We start from the raw sequence: 21,402 nt of genomic DNA, 5'->3' as shown, positions 1-21,402 counted from the left end.
CCCCGGGAGGGCTGTTTGCGGGTGGCATGTTCTAGAATGCCGGGCTGGAGGTCTGGGTCCTCGGGGAGAGGCTGGGGCCACAGGAAATAGCTTCTCCTCACCCTCCACCCCCTCTGTTCTGAGCCATCTTTTTCAAATCGAGGTTTCGTGGGCGCCTTCTGGGCTAAAGCACCTCCCACGCTGGAAAACCACAGTTCTGTGTGTTTTCTTACTTCTCTGTGGCTCTTGACCTTTCTCTCGGCTTTGTCCTTGAAGAGCTCCTGTTCTCAGTGTGTCCTGTCTGTCCCAGGATGAGGGGTGAGCAGACAAGACCCACATCTGGCAGCTGCCCCGTCCCCACACGGCCCTTGCAGGGCTGGTGGTTGGGCCCGGGGGCACCTTGGTGTTCTAGAGGTCGGGTTTCCCCACCTCCTCTCCTGTTACAACGGTACCTTTTAGTGTCTCAGACGTTGGGCTTCCTTGTAGGATTTGTTTAAAGAAAGGATCCCATGGCTCAAAAGAAAGTTTGAGAACCACCGATTTACGTTCCTGTGGTTGGGTTCTAAAACCATTCCTTTAGCCAAAATACTGAGAAACTCAGTGGGATCAGATTCTCTGGGCTTGGCTTACGTGTTTACTGTCCCAGCCTGAGTCCGCCATTTCTCGGAGAAGTCCTGAGCACATGTGAGCCTAACCCCTCCTGTTCTAAAACCAGCAGGCTGTTGGCTTCTGTTATTGTGTATTTATACGTTAGTTTAGGTCCTTCCACTTCTGGCTATAAATGAGTAACGTCAGGGAACTTGCCATAAACCATTAAAAGCTGGTTAGGATATAGGACACAGCTGTTTTCAGACACCAGGGCAGTGGGCAGTGCAGGGCCTTGGTCTCGGAGAGAAGGAAGCAGGCGTGGTGAGCCCCCTCGTCTGGAGGCAGGAGGGGTTCCGAGCAGCTCAGGATGACCGGACCATGTTGAGGGGATGGGATTAGGTTTCTGGGAGGCTGAAGGGGCTGGAATGGCAGGAGATGGGGCTGGAGACAGGGAGCCATGTCAAGAAAGAGCTCCCGAGCTGTGGAGAGCTGAACCTGTACGTGCCTGGTGTGAAGAGTCCAGGCCATGCCCAGAACAGCTACGGGACAGCTCCAAGCCGAACAGCTCCCAGAGTTTACATAGGCCTGAGCCGCCTTCTCATTCCACCCGGCCAGACTAGAGACGCTTCTGAGCATTTGCGACGAGGAGAGACCCCAGAATGGGATGCTCCAGACCCTGACTAACAAAGCTTAAACATAGCTCTCCAGAGAATCCCACGGATCTACAAGGAACAACGTGCCTGCCAGAGTAAACATCAGTACTCTTTAAAAGAGAGTAAGGGGCGCCTGGGTGGCTCAGATGGTGAAGCGTCTGCCCTCAGCTCAGGTCATGATCCCTAAGTCCTGGGATCGAGCCCCGTGTTGGGCTCCCTGCTCAGTGGGGAGCCTGCTTCTTCCTCTCCCTCTGCCACTCCTCACCATTCATGCTCTCTCTCTCTTTTGCTTGCTCTCTCTCAAATAAATAAACAAAATGTTTTAAAAAAGTAAGAGAGTAAAATTAAATACTCAACAAGGGAAATTCATGACATCCAGCATCTAGTAAAAATTACTCTGTCGTGCGTGAAGGAGCAGCCTTAATGTGTCAGTCCTGATGCCATTTGTCCTGCTTGACCCTCCTGGCGGAAGGGAATGCACTGACTTCCAGAAGCTCCCAGCTCTGTCCTTTGCGTGCCTGCCGGCCCCTACCGGCCTCGCGCCTGCCTGCAGTCCAGGGCCAAGGCTCTTTGAGTGTGTGAGCACACAGAGGAGCAGAAACAGAAGGCGAGTGGGTTTTTTAAAGCATTTAGTATTTTAATGGCATATTACAGAAGCTATTTAACCATATAATCCAAATCCTTTTTCTTCCAAAGTAATGCAGATATAGCAACATTGAAAAGACATACTTGCAAAAGGCAAGTTTTTGTTCTATAATTTGCAGAGTAACATAAAATATTCAAATGTTTTTGTTCAAATGTTTTTGTTCAAATGTTTTTGTTCAAATGTTTTTGAAAATACTCAAAATGTTTTTGTTCCAAAGTTTGCAGAGTAACATAAAATATTCATTAAAATAGAAGCTGTCCAGACAGCAGAGTATTATTCAGTCCTAAAAAGAAACAAGCTACAAAGACATGGAGGAACCCGACACACGTGTTCCTAAGTGACAGAAGCCAGTGTGAGCCGGCTCCGGACTAGGATTCCAGCCGTAGGGCATTCCGGAAAAGGCAGGACTGCGGGGACAGTAAAGATGGGGGGTGCCGGGGTGAAGGGCAGGGATGCAGAGGCAGAGCACAGGGGCTTTTCGGGCAGTGGGCACTCTGTGATGCCATAATGGAGGATACGTGTCCGTGTAGACCCATCCGAACCATGGAATGTACACCACCAGGAGTGAGCCCAGACGTGAGCTGTGGATGTGTCGATGTGAGATCCATCAGTTGTGACAGACGCTTCATCCGGGGGGACATCAGTGTGGGGGCAGGGCGTGGCGGAAATCTCCTAATTCCGTTTAATTTTATTGTGAACCTAAAACTGCTCTGAGCAGTCAAGTTTTCATGAGAAACCGAAACTGTCAAAGGAATAGGATCCCACAACCAGAGACACCTTTCCCTTGCACGCTTCCTTTCTCTATTCAACCAAGAAAATCTTAATATAAATCTAGCAAGACTGGTTAAGAGTAAATTTTGGATTAAGATTAACTACTGAACTTTGTATTTTATGTTTGGCCCAGGCTTTCTGCACATGATGTCAAGCAGAGCAGATGGGGCTGTGGACACAGAGCTTGTCACTGACTACCCAGAGCCCTTACGACGGGCAGCAACCACCTGCCAGGTCACAGGGAGCGGGCAGTGCTGTGGGACGCTTGCTCAGCGTGTGGGTGATATTCTCAGACCTCCAGTGATGATGATCAATTTAAAAAGATAGAACCAAACTTCTTTGCTCTCAGCAATATTTAGGTGGTCCAGACTTTCTGGCAGTGTTAAAGGTTATCCAGTTAACGACCCTTTAGGGCCAGATTATAATATGGCCCTAAAGTTCTTTGAATAATGTATTTATTTTCAAGATTCTGTCGTCTGGCTGGGCAGGGGCAGAGAAGGATGCCGGCTCGCAGACAAGCTAACGGAATTGCCCACCAGCATTTAGGATATCTCCGCCCAGTCAGGCCTGTGTCTGGCCAGCTTTGGCCCCCACAGTCACTGCACCCTTGATTTGCAGGGTTTCCTTCAGCTGCAAGTGTTTGGTTTGAGCCAGGGTGTGGAGCGTTCGCGTACGCGGAGCTGAATGCCGGGCAGTTACCTGGCAGGGCCTTCCAGGCCATCCCGTCACCCCGTGTTGGCGCTCACCATGCAGACTGGAGTTTCAGCAGGTGGTCCTGTTCCCTCACTGCCAGAAAGACCCCCTCACTTGTCCGGCTTGCTCGTCTGCTGCAGGGGGGGCCCTGCCTTGACCCTCGACTCTCTTTAAGGAGAAGCTGTCCCTGGGCTCTCCTTTCCTGCACCATTGGGCGAGGTGCCCCGAAACGCTCAGCAGTGCCAGCCTGCAAGGCCGGTGGAGGACGAGGATGGCCAGGGAACTCACGCAGCTCTCCCCAAACAGGACCAGCTCTGCCAGGCTCATGAGGAGCTCGTCCCTGGGGGAGCCGATGTCCCTCTGCAGCTTCAGCCGGGCCCGCTGCAGGAGTGCAATGTTGTAGAGGAGGCGGCAGGCAAACGTGGTCAGGGCCGTGGCCAGCACGACTCGGGGAGCGGAGGCCGCATCCCTCTGGGGGAGGGCCGCCCGCCAGGCCAGCTGGATAATGAGCAGGATGAAGAACACCAGCTTCAGGATGAGGGCCAGCCCGAAGCCCAGGCTGACCTTGACGATTTCATACTCGGGCCAGGCGGTCAGCGGGTCCACCTGGCACAGGGTGCTTCTGGACAGCTCCCCAGATGTGCCCAGCAGGGCTGCCAGTCCCAGGGAGCTGCAGAAGGCGCAGCCCCCAATGACAGCCAGGCTCTCCACGGGCCTCTGGGCCGCCTTGGTGGCCGTGCGCAGGCAGGGCGCGGAGCCCTGCAGCAGGAATGCGAAGAGCATCGCTAGCTGCACGTACTGCCCGTTGAAGTAGCAGACGTTGGCCAGGAAGGAGAGGACGGCACAGCCCAGGTTGGTGGTGACCATGTAGTCTGGCCGGCTGATGGTGGTGAGGGAGAGCAGCGTCACCAGCACGTGGGTGACCGTGAGGTCTGAGAGGAATGCGTCCAGGCCTCCCCGCCTGGCGCGGCCCTTGATGAAGGTGGTCAGGTTGAAGAGCCCAGCCGCCAAGCTCACCGGGACACACAGGGCCATGTAGACGTACAGGCACCTAGAGACGATGCTCTGTGCAGCGATGACGTCTTCAACTGCCGTGGAGACGTGGCTCGGGTACCGGACCCACGACATGTTGTGGGAGCTCATCCCGGCCATGTCTGAGCTGCAACAGAAGCATACCGCGCTGTTACTGGCTGTCACCATGGGGTCACGCTAAGGGCAAGAGGGGGCTGCCCCGGGGGGAGGGAGCCTGTGCCTGAAGGAGGGCCTCCCACTGAGGTGGGTGGGTACGGGGATTGCTGTGACAGCCAGCTTCCCTACGTGGGCGTTCTGGAGCAAATTCAAGCCGGGGCCTGCTGGAGCAGGGGCCTGGGCACCCCTCTGCCTCGCCTCCCCCCACATCAGAAGGAACCTTACTGCTCATAAGAGAAACGCCTTCTTGGAATGAGGTCACGTCTTAGTCCCACCCCTAAGGCCTGTGCGCCAGGGGTCCTGATCTCCCCAAATTGGGGGTCAGTGAAAGATTGCCGGGGAGTGGAGTTCCAGGACCCGGATTTGGAGCCCCTCCAGGGCCTCGTGCTCACTCCAGTCAGGGCCTCTGCCTCAGGGAGGGAACGGCCCGAATCCGCATTGTTCTAAGACGCGTGTGCACGCGGCCGTCCAGCTTCTGGACCCAGAGGAATTCTGACGGACTCTGGCCTGAGGGGACCTCACTCCGTAGTGTTGACTCTGGAGACGGAAAGGTGGCTGTGTGTGGACGCTGGCCCCCCAAGGACCTCAGCGCCTCCTGGCTCTTGCAGCCAGGAGCTGCTTGAGCCGAGCTGTGAAGTCCTGACTTGGGGCTTTAAATTGCAGTGCTGACAGACTCACAGCCTTCCTGGCTGGTCTTTTGTCACCGAAATTGTTTCATTTCTGTATACACGTATCCTCCCCCTTAAATTTTAACCAAATAGCAGATGAGGCTGGGAGATAGCGTAGCTACTCATTCAAAGGAGGCTGAAGGAATAAAATTGGAAAGTTCCTGTTCATGGAATGCTCACGGTGGGCCTGGCCCCACAGCCAGCTTTCGCGCTCTCCACGGGGGCGGCTGGGGGCCCGGCTGGCAGAGTCACACGGTGACTCGTGACCACACACGAGCAGCGTGGACTTCCGAAGGAGAGAGCACAAGTGAATGGCCTTTCTTCCTGACCACACACGTCCAGCGCTGTCTCAGTGCAGACTTTGCATTTGGAAGCCTCTGTTACACACGGGTTGTCTGACACGCGGCATCCTTGCGTACGTAGACGTGTCCTCGGCGTTCCTCACTACTTCCTGGATGTGCCCAGTGCCCAGACGCAGATGCACGTCCTCCTCTGACCGACAGCCATGGGGTGCACCGAGTGAGGTGGGCCAGTGCGTGTCTGCCTCGGTGTGCTTGCTTGCTCGGTCGCGTCGGTAGCTCTCCCTGCGGGCTGACTCTGCTCTCCGTCCCACAGGCCTGCAGAGGTGACTTGAACGCACACATTTCTCCAGGTACGTGTCTGGCTGGCTTCGTCTGAGAGACACAGGGAATTGTGCTGTTTTCCATCTGCTGCTGCTGAAGGTGATGAGTAATTGCCAGGACACTGAGTGACTTCAAAATTAAGAATAGTGACCCGACTGAGAGGAAGTGATTTGGAATGTTAATCTTTAATTGAGGCAAATTGGAAGGAAGATCTTGTGAACATTGACCACAGGTCAGGAAACAGCATTAGTGCTGTGCCGGCGTCCGATCCCTGCCTCTGGCCAGTGTTCCAGGCACTTCCTGGGGCCAGCCGTACTCTCTCTGCGGGTGGTTTTGGGGGTGCTCATTGTCAGAGGCCACCCTGCTTGTGGCAGTCGGCTCTGTGACCTGATTTGGTGACCAGGCTCTGGGTCACCCAGCCAGGTGGACAGAGGGTATGTGTCCCCAGATCTGGCCTTGAGAGCACATCCCAGACTCGTCAGCTTGTTGACTGCTTCTTGCCTTGTCCTGTGCTTTTCTCCGGAGGCAAGGAGCCTTCCTGGGGGTGGGGGGAGCTCCAGCCTCACACTCATCCATCCGGTGTGCGAGTTGTCTGGTGAGAGGTCATGCACTTGTGGGCCCACAGCCAGGAGTGGGTGTGCTGCCGTCTGCACGCTGGGCTCCAGGACAACCCCTTCCCAGGCAGGGGAACGTTCAAGGAAAGGAAGTCACCCAAGGATGGGCGGGGTGCACTGGCCTCCGGTGACCCAGCAGCATACTAAGTGGGGTGCTGCTCCCTCCCCTGGATTTAATGCAGGTGTGTGGGCTCTGATCCTTTTGCCCCAGGGCTGTGTGGGCAAAGGGTGGAATTCTAGCACCTTATTATGCCTTCAGGATTGGGCCCAGGAGGGAGGTGTCCCAGCAGGTGAGACCTGACGCGCCTCCGAATCCCTGGCCTTGCTGAGGCCAGCCTGGGAAGGGTTGGTGGGCTCTCGGCGTTGCCCCCTTCTGGGCCCAAGGAGCACGGAACCTCCTCCCAGCGCGCCTGCACTGCGGCCTCACGCACCCCACCCACTGCGTCTCTGGGCTGAGCCTTCTCAGGGGCCGGGCTGGCCACCAGCATTCCCCTCACCACCACTTTTGGTTTTATTCGGAAAGAGAATAAAACACATAAGACATCGTCTCATGAAATTGTCCGTGATGACTGCTCTTCCGCCCAAACTCCCACCCACATCCCTGATTCTCTCGTGTCTCTTGTCTGTCTTACGGCTTCTCTTTGGCCTTGACAGTCCTCCCTGTCCCGCCCCAGCCCCTGCGGCTCACCCCGCAAAGGGGCACACGGGGGGCAGGGCTCGCGGAAGTCAGGGCCTTCGCCGGCAAGCTGGGTGTTCACCACCTGCTGCCGCTGTTGGAAGCATTTTACACAGAATAATTTCCTCAAACTGTCCAGCTTTCCACAGGAGGTAGGGACAGTTGAAATCCCACTTTGTGGTGGACGTGAGCACATCACAGAGCAAGGGAGTCATCGTTCAGGTAGCTGGTAGTAGCCATGGCATCAAGATGGCAGCCTGACGGTTTGGCCCAAGAACCTGTACATTTTTAAAATCTACACGTGATGAAAGTGACTCTTTTTGGCGTATACTGCAAACACCACCACGCAGCGTACAGACGGTCCCATCACCCACTGAATTCCTCTGTGCCATTTCTTGGTGCTCAGCCCGTCCCTGTGCCGCATCGGGCAACCCCCGCACCGTCCCTCTCATTCGGGCTCTTCTGGGATGTCATAGGAATGGGATCCATACGTGTGGCGCCTTTTGCGTCTGGCACGTTTCGCCTCGGCAGACGGCGTCAGAGACTCCCCCGTGATGCACGGGTCGCTGAGTCGTACCCCAGCCGTGCGTCTGCCGTTCCACTGGCATGTGGGCTCTTTCCAGGCTTGGGCTCTTACAAATACAGCTGCTTCAAGTATTCGTGTGTAGGTTTCTATATGTGAACATAGGTTTTGTAGGTGAGCATAATGCTGTTTTCCTTGGGTGAGTACTTATGAGTGGGATTGCTAGGTCTTGTTTTTAAAAATTCCACTTGGTACATTTGACGCGTTGCGTGTTAAACACGTACAGTGTGCGGCGCGCGACGTGACACCTTTATGCACCGATGGTTGCCGACGTGATACCGTCCGTGCTCAGCAGCCGGGCCGCAGGCCCCTGGCTTGGTCACTCCGTGTTTCTCGTCTGTGCCTCGTCTGACCCCGTCCCACCCTTTCACTGGTTCGCTTTTGTTTTTTAAGATTTATTTATTTGTTTCAGAGAGAGAGAAAGAGCATGCGAGCGTGGGAGGGGCAGAGGGAGAAGGAGAGAGTCTCAAGCGGACTCCACACTGAGTGCGGCGCGAGCCCGACGCGGGCTCGATCTCACGACCCTGAGATCATGACCTGAGCCGAAACCAAGAGTCGGATGCTTAGCCGACTGCGCCCCCCAGGCGCCCTGGTCTGTTTTTTAATAGGTTTAACTTCTTTGGATGGATAGAAGTGGATATGTGAGTCCTACAGGACTCGTCCTCCTCTGTCGTCGAGGAGCATGGCGCACTGCGAGCCCGTGTGTGCTGCCCGGAAGGGCAGCGTGTCCTCCCTCCCGGCCGGGTGCTGTCCCACTGTGTGTGTGCTGCACCGTCTCGAGCCGTTCGGCTGCTGACGGGCACTGGGCTTGCTTCTGGGAGCGTGTCTCACGTGGTGCGAAGCCGCCGGTGTTTGCCTGCGAGCCGGTGATGTTTGGCATCCCTGCCAGAGCCTACGCTTGCCAGCACGGGTCTTAGCTGAGGCCCCGAATTCCCCTGGAAGACAGGCTGACCCTCTGAGGCAGACCCCTGCCTTGTTCTGGTGCCAGTTTCGGGCCGAGAACCAGGGCTTCGGGGGCCCTTTTCTGAGTCACACGAAAGGGCTGCAGGGTCCAGCTCTGGGGTCCCCTGGGAGTGCTCCGAGGCCAGAGCCTTGAGAATTTTGTGTTCTTTACAGCAGCTCGTGGCTATAGCTCCTTAAATAGGCTTTCAGAATGGGAGGGGCGAGCGGGGCGGCTTCCAGTGGGTTTGCGCTCCCTCGGTCCCCCCACGGGCCCTGGGTGGCGGTCCAGCTTTTGCTCCACGGGGCTTTCTCCCAGCAGCCGCTCCTCACGCGTACGTTGTTACGGGCCTGCATTTACGTCCCAGGGAGCTCTCCTCAGGGCACTGAGCACCTGGATTGTTCGGTGTTTTCCCTGCGTCCGCATGGCCCTTCTTGTCATCCCTGTGGATGAGTAACGACTCGCGTGCTGGGACCCCACTGCGGATGCTTACGGCGTCTCTGAATTTTTGCTGTCCTTCTTTGCTGGGTCCTTTCCAGGTCTGTGCTCATTTCACATGTGACCCCAGAAAGGCTCACAGACTGTTTCTATATGGAAAGAGCATAAGCCTCTGAGGTCAGGATTCTGCTCGGTGACTGTGCCGTGTCCTCAGCCTGGCTGGCGCGACCTTCTGCCAGGGTCTCCGAGCGCACCCTGTCCCTGTGGCCCCATCGGTCTCAGATGTGAACCTCTGGGCAGTCGTCATCTGGGGTCCCGTCATCCACAAGCTCTGGCTTGTTTCTCCACCACCAGCTCCTAATGTTGCAGGCATGTGAGAATGTGGTAGGCGCGCTCCGTGCTCCATGTTAATCTACTGAGTTACAGGACCGAGTGCCGGGAAGGTAAACTGCTTTTTGTCCCCGCCCCTTGGGAGGATTCCTTCCTACTCTGTCCCAAGGCGCCAGCCCCCTTCCCTCTTGGCCAGCCCCTCCCTCTCCTGCTCCCCCTGGCAGGACTTGGCTTTTGTAGCGCCTTCTGGGCTTGGCTGCGTAAATGTTTCCATTCCAGCCCCGTCTGCTGTGCTCCCTGCAGACGGGGAGCCGTTGGGCCTCATGAGTCACTGTTCAGCCCATACATGGCCAGGCCCTGTGCTGTCCAGCCCACCAGCTTTACGGTGGTGCAGGGTGGAGGGCACGAGCTTTCGTGGACACTGGGCATAGGGGGCCACCCAAGGCTCAGGCCCAGATGGCGTGTGGGAGCCGGCCCCAGCCTCCCACCTCTGGCCCCCACCTGGGGACTGGGAAGGGAGCGTGACCGGCTGTGTGGCCCTGCTTACCCATACTGCTTCTGTGGGGACCCAGTACCGGGCGTCTGCCTCCTCTCCTTCCTGGTGGTCCTAGGGCATGAATTCCTGAACCATTCGGAATGTCTTCTGTGGGTTTTGGGGAAAATAACCTCCCTGAAGTGTAAAGATTAAAAGGTTTCCACTTTGCTCCTTTGGTGTCTTCCGACCTCCTCTGTCTCTCCTGGACACACTTAGGCGCACGCGCGTGCACACACATACCTCTAGGAGAGACAGCTGCTCCCTATCTGACCTGGCGTTGGGGCAGCCTGCTCCTCACACGGTGGACGTCCCTGCCTGGACAGAGGACCCTGCCTCGCCGCCATCCCCGCAGCTTTCGTGGACACGTCTTGCGTCCCTGCGTAAGTAGGAGGCCAGAGCGCAGCTGTGGAAGGCTTACCCCTGTGAGGGCAGGTGGAGCCCCGGGCCTCTGAGCACCCACGGTATCTTCCTCTGACCCTGAGCACACTCCCCCGTGTCCCCTTGCTGCTCAGCAGCCGTTCAGAGACACCGTGAGAGTCCCTTGTCTGTGCTCAGGCCCTTCTTTTCAGCTCGCCTGTGAGAAGCTTCCCAATGGTCTGGACGGTTCTGAGGGCAGAGACGATGGGGGTCTCCTGGCCTGGGGGTGCCCGTTTGTGTCCACCGACAGCCCTGTCGTCCTTGGTGTTGGCCAGGACCTCCCAGTGCCCTGGGGGCAGCCTTAACTCCCAGAGCTGAGCCTGAGAGAACCGTGCTTTGGCAAACCCACCCCTGCTTTAAAGATGCACCCTCCATCCACCCGTTCCCACACACTTACCGAGCACTCGTGAGGAGCCTGGCCCTGGCCGCCGGCTGCCACTGTCCTGTCCTCATGGACCATCAGTGCCTTAGCTCGAGAACACCTGTAGCTGGCACCTGGCACCGGACGGGGTGAGCCAGACCGTGTGCCCCGTGGAGCATCGCAGCAGAGGCGCCTGCTGTAGGATTTGGGGTTGGGTGGGTGATTTGGAGGAGGGTCTGAGGAAGTGGACGCTGTCTGTCAGAAAGTGGGGGCTGTACCACGACCGGGGTCCTGCGTGGGCTTGCCTGAGGGTGGGTGTGGCGTCACTGGTAAAGGGGCGGAGCGCACATTTGGACCAGACGGGAGGGTGTTGATGTTCTGTGGCCTTCTGCGGTCTGCTTCATGCCGGTCCGGGACGGCATCTGACACTGGCGCTCTGTGAGGGCCGTGGCACGCCGTACGGCCAGGCTGGCTGCCAGACCCTTGTTTCTGTCCTTCCCCACACGGCCCCTGCGGTGATGCCACGTCCTGTGCTCTGGACCGCAGCGCCTGGCGAGGGGTTGCTGTGGCCCTGCGGACCCCTCCCCCGGCGGTCTCTGCCCTGCCATCCCCAACTCTTACGTCCAGCCCCGTCCTCTGCTGCCCTGACCTTCCTCGGGCCCCCGGCTGAGGAGCACGTGCAGGGCCCAGCCCTGTCCCCAGAGGTCCTGGAGGGCTCTGCTCCGTGGGCTTCCGTCATTGCCCTGTCCCAGCAGCAGGTGAACGCCGCCCCTCTGTGCGGGGGACAGCCCGGCGTTCCACCCCACAGTGGTCTTGCCCAAATCAATCAGCTCCTGGGTGAGTGTCAGCAGCATGTCACCCCCGAGCATCTTTGTGAAGCTTCTGTCAGACGAGGTGGCGCGTGGGGCTTCCGCTTACAGAGGGGATTCAGGTGGTCACGGAGAGCCACACTGGGCGTCACCGGAACACAAAGCCTGCCTTGTGCAGAAGGCTGGCTGCCCCTGCTTGCTTTGAAAACTTGAACCTTCCCTTCCTTTCTAGCTCCACCCTCTGGGTGGAACACCGCCGGGTCTGGGCTCCCCGCCCCGCCCCGCCACGGTTGTGGGAAGAGGCCCCCCACTCCAGGCTTCGCGCCCCATGAAATGTATACGTTCCAGATGTGCCCTGTGTAAGACGCTCGCTGTACTCTGCCAGACCGAAAGCTCTCCATGTTTGTGCCCTAGGATGGAGACGCAGGGTGAGGAGCGCCCCTGGCAGCTTCGGTCGGCACCCAGATGTGTGTGCTGACAGTTGACAAGCCTGCTCTGACTCCGTCTTCGGGACACAGAACTAGAGCCACTATCGGTCTTTGCTTAGTGAGGAAGACCTGAGCAGTCCGCTCAGTCACTTCCAGGTCGAAATGCTAGAAAAATAAGTCTCGTTTTAGTTTTTACTGGAGCCAACCTATAGTTTAAAGAAACCTTAGTTTTCAAAGAGAAATGGTGCTCAGCCGTGAAACCACCCGTCAGCCCGCGCTGTCTGCCAGCGCTTAGTCCCAGTAAGCCGAGGGGGGGGGGCACCCGGAAGCGGGGAAAGAGACGAAAGCCGGGAGGGCGGCAGCTCACCTGTGCCGGGGGGCCCGCGCGCCTCCTTCGTCTCCAGCCTGCGCTCTCCTTCAGCTGCTCTGGGCTCGCTGGAAACGGCAGGCACAGACCAGCAGTCCTGTAAGGAAGACAGGAATTCAGTCTGAAGTCACTGAAACCACACACATTGCATTTTAAGCAGAGTGTGGTTTGGCCATGTGACCCAGAAACATTCAAATCGGCCTACGTAGCGAGGTAGCTTCGTCTCGTAGACAGAAGAAGTAATGTGTGTGCCTGTGCCCCTGGTGTCTGTGGGCATCCAGCGGTTTTCCTGCAGACTCCACACACTGGCCCGTTCACAAAACAGTCCCTCCCGGAAAGTGTGCAACATCTGCAACTTAAAATAGGACCTAAAACCCCACCCATAACATAGGGAAAAGTGCTCCCGACCTGTGTAGCCGGAGGGAAGTCCCCTGAAGCCTTCCCCCTTAGTGTGCTCCGCTCCAGGGCCAGCATTGGTGCCACCCCGACCGGGCACTGCCCTCTGTCCCCTGACAGCAGGGTGGACGTCAGTGAGCCCGAGTCCTGAACACACTGCCCCGCAGACCTGTGCCTGGAGCCTCACTCGGGGTCAGGCAGAGTCAGGGCGCTGTTGCCTGCACGGGTCATCCACATCTGGTCACCCACGCCCTGGCAAGGAGGCTGGGCACAGGGCAGGTAAGCATTTTGGAGGGAGGACAGGGTCCACACGGTCCTGAGCCTTGGGGGAGTCAGGAAATGGCCTGGGAGCCCCCAAATTCCTGATGGAGAGGACCTGCCTAAAGGAAGCAAGAGCTCAGCAATAGATTTGGAGGCTTACGTGGCTTCCCTGGCCGCTGTCCCCGGGCCAGCCCCGGCTGGAGACGCAACATGCAGAGCCCTCTTTACGCACCTGCGTCCCTTGTGCAGCTGGCCCTGCGTAAGGTAGAGGAGCACTTGGAGGACGTTCTGTGCAGCACGCAGCCCCCTGGGGTCACTGATGGCATCCACGGCCGCATGAGCTCCAGGGAAAACCCACAGAGGCCCTAGGGAGGCAAAGAATGCCCCCGGGGGCCCCTTCGGTCGCTGAGCCCAGGCTGGGGTCAGAGACCATGTTTCATCTGAACGTCTCTTACAACTTGGACCCCCCACATGGGTCCTACAGTGTTGTTGCTGATGAGCACCTGAGAGCAAGCCGGCCTGGGGCCTCTGTTCCCAGAGCCCCGGGTCCGAGCAACTGCTTGGGAGCTTGCTCAGGAGTGGGGAAGCCTCACGGAGGCTTGAGGACCGCCCACAGGGGCTAATCTCCTCTAGAGATGGGAGACCTGAGGCCTGGAGGGAGAGGCTGGGTCCCTGTCAGTATCACTGGCCTGCGTTCGCCTCTCGGGTCCCAGGGTTACGAGGTGCCTTGCCATTAGACCCCTGTGGCCATCAGCCCTGCCTACGGGTACCCGCAGGGAAGGACCCAGCCTGGAGTCAGGCCCTGACAAGTGTGCGTGGCCAGCAGGGGAAGCAAGGCACACAAGCAAGCAGAGGTGCCCTGAGCTGCTGCGTGGCTGGCGTGCCTCCCTCAGCCTCCTGGTGTCCAAGCCCTTGTGCATGACCCCGGCAAGCTCTCTGGGCTCTGAGTCTGAACGTGCAGCTGGTGACCGTGGGCCTCCCACCTTTCCTGTTGTGAATGGGTTTACAGAGCTGCGCCAGGTTGTTGGAAGGATGCCTCGGGGTGATGGAGCTGGTGGGTGGGCCTCATCGGGCTTGTCAGAAGCCTGGCTGGGCTACGTGGGGCCAGGGCACTGCCGCAGGGAGGGGTCCCTCCTGGGGACAGGAGGTGTGGTGGGAGCCCCGCTCTATGTGGATGGTGCTCATGTGCGGGCTCTGCTGGTGTCATGGGGACGTTGCTCCCATAAGTGAAATCTGGGGGCCCCTTAGGCAGAGTGAGTTCCCAGGGAGCAGTAACCACCTCTGTCTTACACTTTGGGGCATCCTGCCTCCTGCTCGCATGAGCTTGGGGCTTGGGGGTTTTGAGAGCCCCGATTTAGCGAAAGAAGCCTACCCTCTGGACTCTCCCAGCCTCGTGGGGAAATGTCTGAGCTACTGGAAGAGCGACGGGCCCAGCTGGCCCAGCTGGCCTCTCCCTGCCCTGACCTCCTGCTCTTCCGTTAAGCTGAGAAAACCACACTGTCCTCCCCAGCTGCCTCCGCTGGGAGGCCTGGTGTATGGTTTGGCTCCTTTCTGCAGCGTCCGGAAACGCGTTCCGTCTGCGCCGTAGCTGCTGCTGGCCGAGAGGCTGCGTCGGCCGCCACGAGCTCGCACTGCCGGCAGCCAGTCCCTGGCCGACGGGCCGCGAGAACCACCGCAACACAGGAGCCTCCTGTTCTCGTGGGCACCTGGGCCGCTGGGCCGGCCCTCCGCGGGCAGAGGGGTGAAACACAGGGCAAACACAGCTGCTGAGAGAACCACCAGCGCTCATAGCCTGAATTTCTGGTCCCGAGGGGAGGGCAGAGCCCGAGGCGTTGAGGTGGGGGCTGTGAGGGCAGGCCGGCTAGCTCCAGCCAGATGCAGTATTTATGCCAGTGCCGCGTGTGGTCATCTGAGGCTTAGATGAGCGGGCACACCTGGATGTGTGAGGCCAGGGACCGTCGTAAACGCAGGTTTCTGCCAGACGGTGTGAGCCGCACAAAGAGAGGGTCCCGCATGGGTCTGACTTGGGCCGGCCTCTGCAGCCCAGCCCCAGATCCAGCTTGGCCTGGATCCCTCTCCAGCCTACCGTCCATCTACCTTTCAGACACCCCAGCGCCCTCCTCCCGAGGTGCCTCGATGACTCGTCCCCACCTTCTGTCACATCCTGTCTTAGCATTTCCATGGATCTGATTTACTCCCCGCTGGATTGTCTGCGTCCCGAGGCTACATGCTCTGAATCAGGGTTGGGGTGCAGGAAGACATGGCTTCTGGGATGGAGTGCTGTGCCGCCTCATTTCCTGGCCCGCCCCATCCCTTGTGCGGCCCACGCTCCCTCAGTGCCAAGTGCAGACGCCAGCGAGGAGGTAGGAGTGTGTCGGATACTGGACATGAGCGAAAGCCTGAAAGAAGGTGTGCCCTTGACCCCACGCCCTCCCCTGCCCTCCCTCTGCCCCCAGAGCACGGGGCCTGCCTGTCAGCTGGGTGGGTTGTTCGACTCGAGTGGGCACTGGCAGCGGTCTGCCTGTGCCCGCAGCTCCTCCCGAGTTTCTGGCCCCGTGTTGAGAAGGCGATGGGACCGCCCGTACAGGGAGCAGTAACTCTCCCACCCGCCCCTCTGTCCCAGAACACGCTGTCTTGGGACGTCTCGTCCTTGGGTGTGAGCACTGGACGGTCGGACTTTATGTTCTCAGCAGTAAGAGCATCTGCCCTTGGCTTTGCCCATGGCCCAGCCCAGGTTGTGGACATGGCTGTGCTGTACCGCATGGCCTGTCCAGACGGCCTTCTCCCACCGGTGTCTCGCACACCCGTGTTCACAGCCGCTCTCCTCACACTGGCCGCGGTGGAAGCGGCCCAAGTGTCCGTCGACGGAGGAATGGATAAGAAAACATATACCCACGCACTGTATAGAAAGGAGTGGTGGACTGACACCTTCCACAGGCTGGAGGGACCTTACCAGCGGGCGAAGCCCACCACAAAAAACCACATGTTCTGTGAGTCCACTGAGGACGTGTCCGGGAGAAGTCGGTCCATGCAGACAGGAAGATTAGTGGTTGCAGAGCCTGGGGGGAGCCGCCTCTCATGTCATGTTCTGAAATACCGGCACTGATGACCCCCTGCGTGTGTCTTGACTCTTGTCACTAAGACACCTTTACGTGTTTAAAAATGGCTTTATTTGAGAGAGACACCATATAATTCCGCTGTTCTGAAAATACAGTTCACTGATACTTAGTAGAAGCCCTCACCACGGCCCACTTCAGGGACCTCTCCGTCACCTCGGAGGGGTCCCACCTGCCCATCTGCAGCCGATCCCTGTTCCCTGGCCTTCCGCCCCCACTCGCCACCAAGCTGTTTGTTTTGCTGTCCTTGTCCTGCTGTTCATTCAGCAAGAGGAAGAAAGAGTAGGCTGATGATGGAGTTACCGATCTCAGTTCCAGCGCAGGCCACAGTCTGGGTGTTTCTCTGCAGTTCTGTGGGACGATGGGAGCCTTGGCGGGCGTGCAGACATGCGGGCGCCCCCACGGGTGCTCCTAGCACAGGGAGCCGAGCCACTGCCCCAACAGGCGGTCTGTCTGCCCGCGTACCCGTGGCCGTCCTGCTGGCTCTTTCCTGATTTATCTCCGTGCTCATCTGGCCTCGGTGGTCACCCGAGAATCTTGGAGCGAACCCACAGCGCCAAGTAATGGGCCTTTTCAGATGCTGGGGGGACTTGCTTGGGGTGTTTGGACACGTTTTCCTGAAGAAAACCATGTTCGGGGTTGTTTGTGACTCCGACCCCGACTTCCAAGCCCCTCAGCCTGGCAGCCTGTCTCCGCAACCATGTCGTGAGCGCGGTGCTGCCCTCAGGGCCCCAGTGTTGGGCCCACTGAGCCCTGTCTGGTGGGCTGTCTCCTCACAGATGAGGCGCCGTGTGTGCAGAGGTAACATGTCCACAGAGGCGGGGAGCAGTGGGGGCTCCTACTCTGGGGGGCAGGGGGCGGGCGCTTTTCGGGAGCGTCATTCACACCCGGTGGAATCGTGAGTCCATCGCACGAGCGTTTCCTTGATCTTGGAAGCCTGGGAGCGGGAAGGGCCTCACCGCGATGGGCCCCCTGTGTGTGATGGAAGTGGTCTGAATGCTTCAGGAGGCGGGCAGCCCCCGCGTAGCGGAGGTTGGAGCCGTGGGGCCTTCCAGCTGGCCGCGCGTGAGCAGGCCCAGAGGCCCCGGGCCAGAGTGCTTTCCGCTTCCAGACTCCATTCACCAGCGCCTTTTTAGATGGAAACTTTTCCAACGGTTTTTAAAAAGCAGGTATATGGGGCGCCTGGGTGGCTCAGTCGTTAAGGGTCTGCCTTCGGCTCAGGTCATGGTCCCGGGGTCCTGGGATCGAGCCCCGCATCGGGCTCCCTGCTCAGCGGGAAGCCTGCTTCTCCCTCTCCCGCTCCCCCTACTTGTGTTCCCTCTCTGGCTGTCTCTCTCTGTCAAATAAATAAATAAAGTCTTTAAAAAAAAAAAAAAATAAAAGGTATAATCTTGCAACTGTTTCTTAGTTACCTCTCTAGTCATAGCACTTAAGCTTCCTGATATGTAGGACGTTGCATTAAATGTTTGGCTTCACTCGGAGATCAGAAATCCCAGCGTGGAGCTGCCCCGTGGACAGCAGCGTGCCGAGCCTTAACTACCCAGAAATGCGGCGTCCCAGGCCGTCAGCCGGCTACTGTCCCGCGGGCGCCTGGCTCTGCGGGCTCCACTGTGGCCGCCCGGGGCTGCGCGGGCTTGGCGTGGGCAGCGTGCGCGTGCGCGGGCTTGGCGTGGGCAGCGTGTGTGGGCAGCGTGCGCGTGCGCGGGCTTGGCGTGGGCAGCGTGCGCGGGCTTGGCGTGGGCAGCGTGCGCGGGCTTGGCGTGGGCAGCGTGCGCGGGCTTGGCGTGGGCAGCGTGCGCGAGTGCGCGTGTATGTGCGCGCAGGGCGGCCCCTGGCGGACGGAAGGCTGTGTTTCTGTGAAGGCACAGTTCGCGGTGAATGCGGAGAGCCTCGTGGGGCGCGGGCCTGTGTCCGCGGGGCAGAGTTCCTGACGGACACGTGCGGTCGGGGGTGTGTAGCAGGTGTCTGCTCTTCAGCAGCTGGGTGGGGGTGCAGCCACCCTAGGAGATCACGGACTCACGTCACCGAACGGGGCCCGCCCGACCCCGAGCACGTCGGCGGTGAAACCGGTGGGAAGCAGCGTCTCGTGGCGGGAACGCGGTCCCGGCGGCCGGGGCTCCGCGGGCAGAGTGAAGGTCCGCCGACGGCCACTGGGTGGAGCTCCGCAGACGCGCCCGCTCCGGGAAGTAGCTGGGGTGGTGCCCGTCGGCGAGAGCCTCCGGCGTCCCGGGCGCTGCGGCTGCGGTCCTAGGTTCACCCGGTGGGACCGGCAGAGGGGCCGGAGGAGCCCCTCGTCACGTGGTCTCGAGCACCAGGAGCACGGGTGGGGGCGCAGTGGGCGCTCAGCAAAGCTTTGTCCCCAGGACCCCGTCTTACTCACATACACGGTGGGCGCAGGAAGGCACGTCATGGAAGTCTTCAAACTGCGGATTCTTCGTTAGGATAAAACGGGTATCTTCAGATTCCTTCGGTCCTGGAAGACCCCGTCACGCCCCAGCTTTACTGAGCGCTCACTACGCGCACGGCATGCTGGCCTCTTGCGGAGGGTCAGGACCCCGCACCGCTGCCGGAGCCCCCAGGAATCCGCTCTGTCCTCAGCCCCCAGGGTGTGGTCGGCAGTTTTTAAATTTTTATTCCCCGGGAAGAGTGACGTTGGCAGGAGCTGTAAGGCTGTCTCTGCCGGCCTTGGGGGCCGACCTGTGCGGGGGTGCTCGCGGCGCCCTCCGCCCCCGCCCGTGGCCAGACCGCTCGGCTTCCCGTGATGGTAACCCCGAGCTGCAGAGAGCCAGGGAAGTACCGATCTCCTGGTAGTAAGTTCTGTGCCACTTTCTGATCTACAGCCTATACCCCTGGAAATACACATTTTAAGAATTCCAAAATTGGATTATATCAAATAATTTAAATCTTCAAATGTGTGGGTTTTTTCTTTAGCAGGTTTTCCTGCCTCATTTATGTAGAACTTTAGGCCAATGGGTGCATCCACGGGAGCAGATTGAACAGATGAGAAATGAAAAAGCCCCCAGTTTTCCAACTGATTTTAAATTCAAGAACTGGGCTTGTAACTTAGCGTCTTAATAGTTTATTCCAGGTTTATATCCTTTATCAAGTGCTTTCTATGAAGGAATGAATGTTTGACTCATCGACATGTCTGCCGCAATTAGCGGTACCTCTGGTTTCCTAAGATAAATTCTATAATCTTCATGAAGTTAACCTAAGATTAAACTCACCTTTTGGAATCTTAAACAAGCATGGCAAGATAGATGAGTGTTTGTGGATTAACAAAAATAAGATGAATTTTAAAAGTGTAATCCGGAGGGGGGGATTGGTTAGCCCGGTGATGGGTATTAAGGAGGGCACGTACTGCATGGAGCACTGGGTGTTATATGAAAACAATGGATCGTGGATCACTACATCAAAAACTAATGATGTATTGTATGGTGACTAACATAATAAAATTTTTTAAAAAAAGTGTAATCATCAGGATTTTGGTAACAAAATTAATGACCTTGGAACATAAACTTTCACTGGGGGAAGTATAGATTGGTCAATTAAAAAAATATATATATATATATATATATAGGATTGAGTTCACAGTCTACTTTAGCTTTTCCAGATAGCTGCTCATTCTCCTCTCAGCTCAAAATTCTTCCCATTTTTTTTTTTTTTGGCAACTTGGCAGAGGCGCTGGAAGCTCCCATACCTGGAAGAGAAGGGTCAGGTCACACCAGATTCACCTGAGGTGAATTTAACACAAGAATGTGGATGAACAAATGTGAAATGGAGAGTAGGTTCTGCAGCATGTGGGTTGGTGGCAGAGGTGTTCCCAGCAGGAAGAAGAGCATGGAGGTGAAGACACGTCTGTGAGACCCAGGGATGCTGCGAAAGCAGTGGTGGGGGTCTCCATTAGAGGTCAGGGTCTGCACGGGAGACCCAGCCTGCCTCGGGCCTGTGCTTCACCAGGAAGAACTGCCAGGCTGCGACATGCCTCAGGGGCCCTGTGTCACCAGCACACGGGGCCGCTGGGAAGGGGGAGGGACCCCCGGCGGTCACACAGCTGCTGGAGCCACCAGGACACTCTGTTCTGTCCTCAGCCCTCAGACCCCTGGACGTCACCAGAAACAAGCTAGTTTGCAACCAGAGCCACTGAGAAATTGAAAACAAATCGGTGATTTTAGGTCCCTCTCCTGTTTGGGGGACCCCAGCTGGGGTGAGACACTCAAGGGCTGTGGGCAGAGACCCATGTACCCCTAGCTCTGTGCTCTTGGGATTTCCTTCTCTCCTAGGAGCTCTTTCTCCTGGAGCAAAGAGCAGAACAGATAAGCAAGGAAAAGGGTCTTTTTATTTGAAACAGCAACTGCCACTACAAACCAGCCCACCCGCTGGATCCCGTTTCCGCTAATGACAGTGCTGGCTTCCTGAGCCAGGAGCCTGGCTGTGCATGGTGGACGCCGGCGTGACCCTGGCCCCGCCCGCCCGCCCGCCGGCCGTGACAGAACTGGAGGTGAAGCAGTAGCAGGCGTGTTGCAGGTGAGGGGTTCTGCGGCTGCTGTGCTGGGGCCCCTGCAGTCGCACCGGTCACTCAGCCAATGCCAGGCTTTCCCAGAGGAGCCCTGGCCTCGGGACTACCCGTCGTGCAGCCCACAGCTTGAGGAGGGTGGAGGGGGTCGGGCCTGAGGCTTTTGGGATTTGAAAAGAAACCCCGGTGCATCTGAAGACCTGGAGCAGCAGAGGGAGGACCTCGTCCTTCAGTAGAAATAGCACGTTCCTGACAGAAGCAACCTGGAAACTTCTCTCATTCTGCCCCGGACCTACTGTCAGGGAAGTAGATGGGCCCCACAGAACTGGTCCAGAGTTTCACAGCTACCAGGGGCAAGCAGGACCAGGGCCGTGGCATCCAGTGTACTTTCATGATTCTGCACAGGCAGACTCTTAACTCAGTCACATCATCCTAGAGGGATACATTCTGCAGATAGAAAAACGCAACTAAGTCATGGGCTCAATTTCCCAAGAGACCAGGACCAAATGGAGCGACTTCCCTGCATGGAATGTGGCAGAAAATCGAGCCACACTCTTATCCTCAGACCAGATGTGTCAGAACTCAGAAGTTTTCAGGTTGTCGCAAGTTAGTATGTTAATATCTCTCCTACGGGACTAATATCTAAAATACATATAAAGAACTCCTACAACTCAGTAGCAGAATAAAATCCGATTACGACATGGGGAGAAGGTCAGAATAGACATTTCTCCAAAGAACACACAGATGGCTAACATGTACGTGAAAGGCGCTCCGCACCCCTCACCACCAGGGAGATGCGCATCAGA

At 57.8% G+C, this 21,402-nt stretch overlaps 2 protein-coding genes across 13 annotated transcripts in view; one reads left to right on the top strand and one right to left on the bottom strand.

The window, feature by feature from the left end:
* CHLSN (cholesin) overlaps positions 1-21,402 on the top strand; it is a 133,104-nt gene that overhangs the window by 51,386 nt on the left and 60,316 nt on the right. The gene's annotated exons all lie outside the window — the stretch shown is intronic.
* LOC118544058 (uncharacterized) lies at positions 1,837-12,733 on the bottom strand. 4 transcript variants are annotated; one of them, XM_078074205.1, is made up of 3 exons: positions 12,308-12,733; positions 10,740-10,899; positions 1,837-4,489 (listed from the first exon to the last, which is right to left on the bottom strand). In XM_078074205.1, exons 2-3 carry the CDS (start codon positions 10,793-10,795, stop codon positions 3,421-3,423), a joined length of 1,125 nt encoding a protein of 374 aa, XP_077930331.1. In that variant the 5' UTR covers positions 10,796-10,899; positions 12,308-12,733; the 3' UTR covers positions 1,837-3,420. The 4 variants fall into 4 exon arrangements, with proteins under 4 accessions (XP_077930331.1, XP_035961469.1, XP_035961471.1 ...); XM_036105576.2 differs by having other exon boundaries at positions 10,740-12,105; positions 12,308-12,404; XM_036105578.2 differs by lacking the exon at positions 10,740-10,899.

Source organism: Halichoerus grypus, chromosome 6 (genome assembly GCF_964656455.1).
Source record: "Halichoerus grypus chromosome 6, mHalGry1.hap1.1, whole genome shotgun sequence".
NCBI classification, from domain to species: Eukaryota; Metazoa; Chordata; class Mammalia; order Carnivora; family Phocidae; genus Halichoerus; species Halichoerus grypus.
The sequence above is the reverse complement of the archived record's forward strand: the minus strand, read 5'-3'. Positions and strand labels throughout refer to the sequence as shown.

Bases quoted from the DNA above. Each gene is read 5' to 3' on its own strand.
- LOC118544058 (XM_078074205.1), bottom strand. From the start codon at position 10,795: ATGAGGACAGGACAGTGGCAGCCGGCGGCCAGGGCCAGGCTCCTCACG. The intron at 4,490-10,739 runs GTAAGTGTGTGG...CTTCTGTTGCAG, and splicing joins AGGCTCCTCACGAGTGCTCG to CTCAGACATGGCCGGGATGA.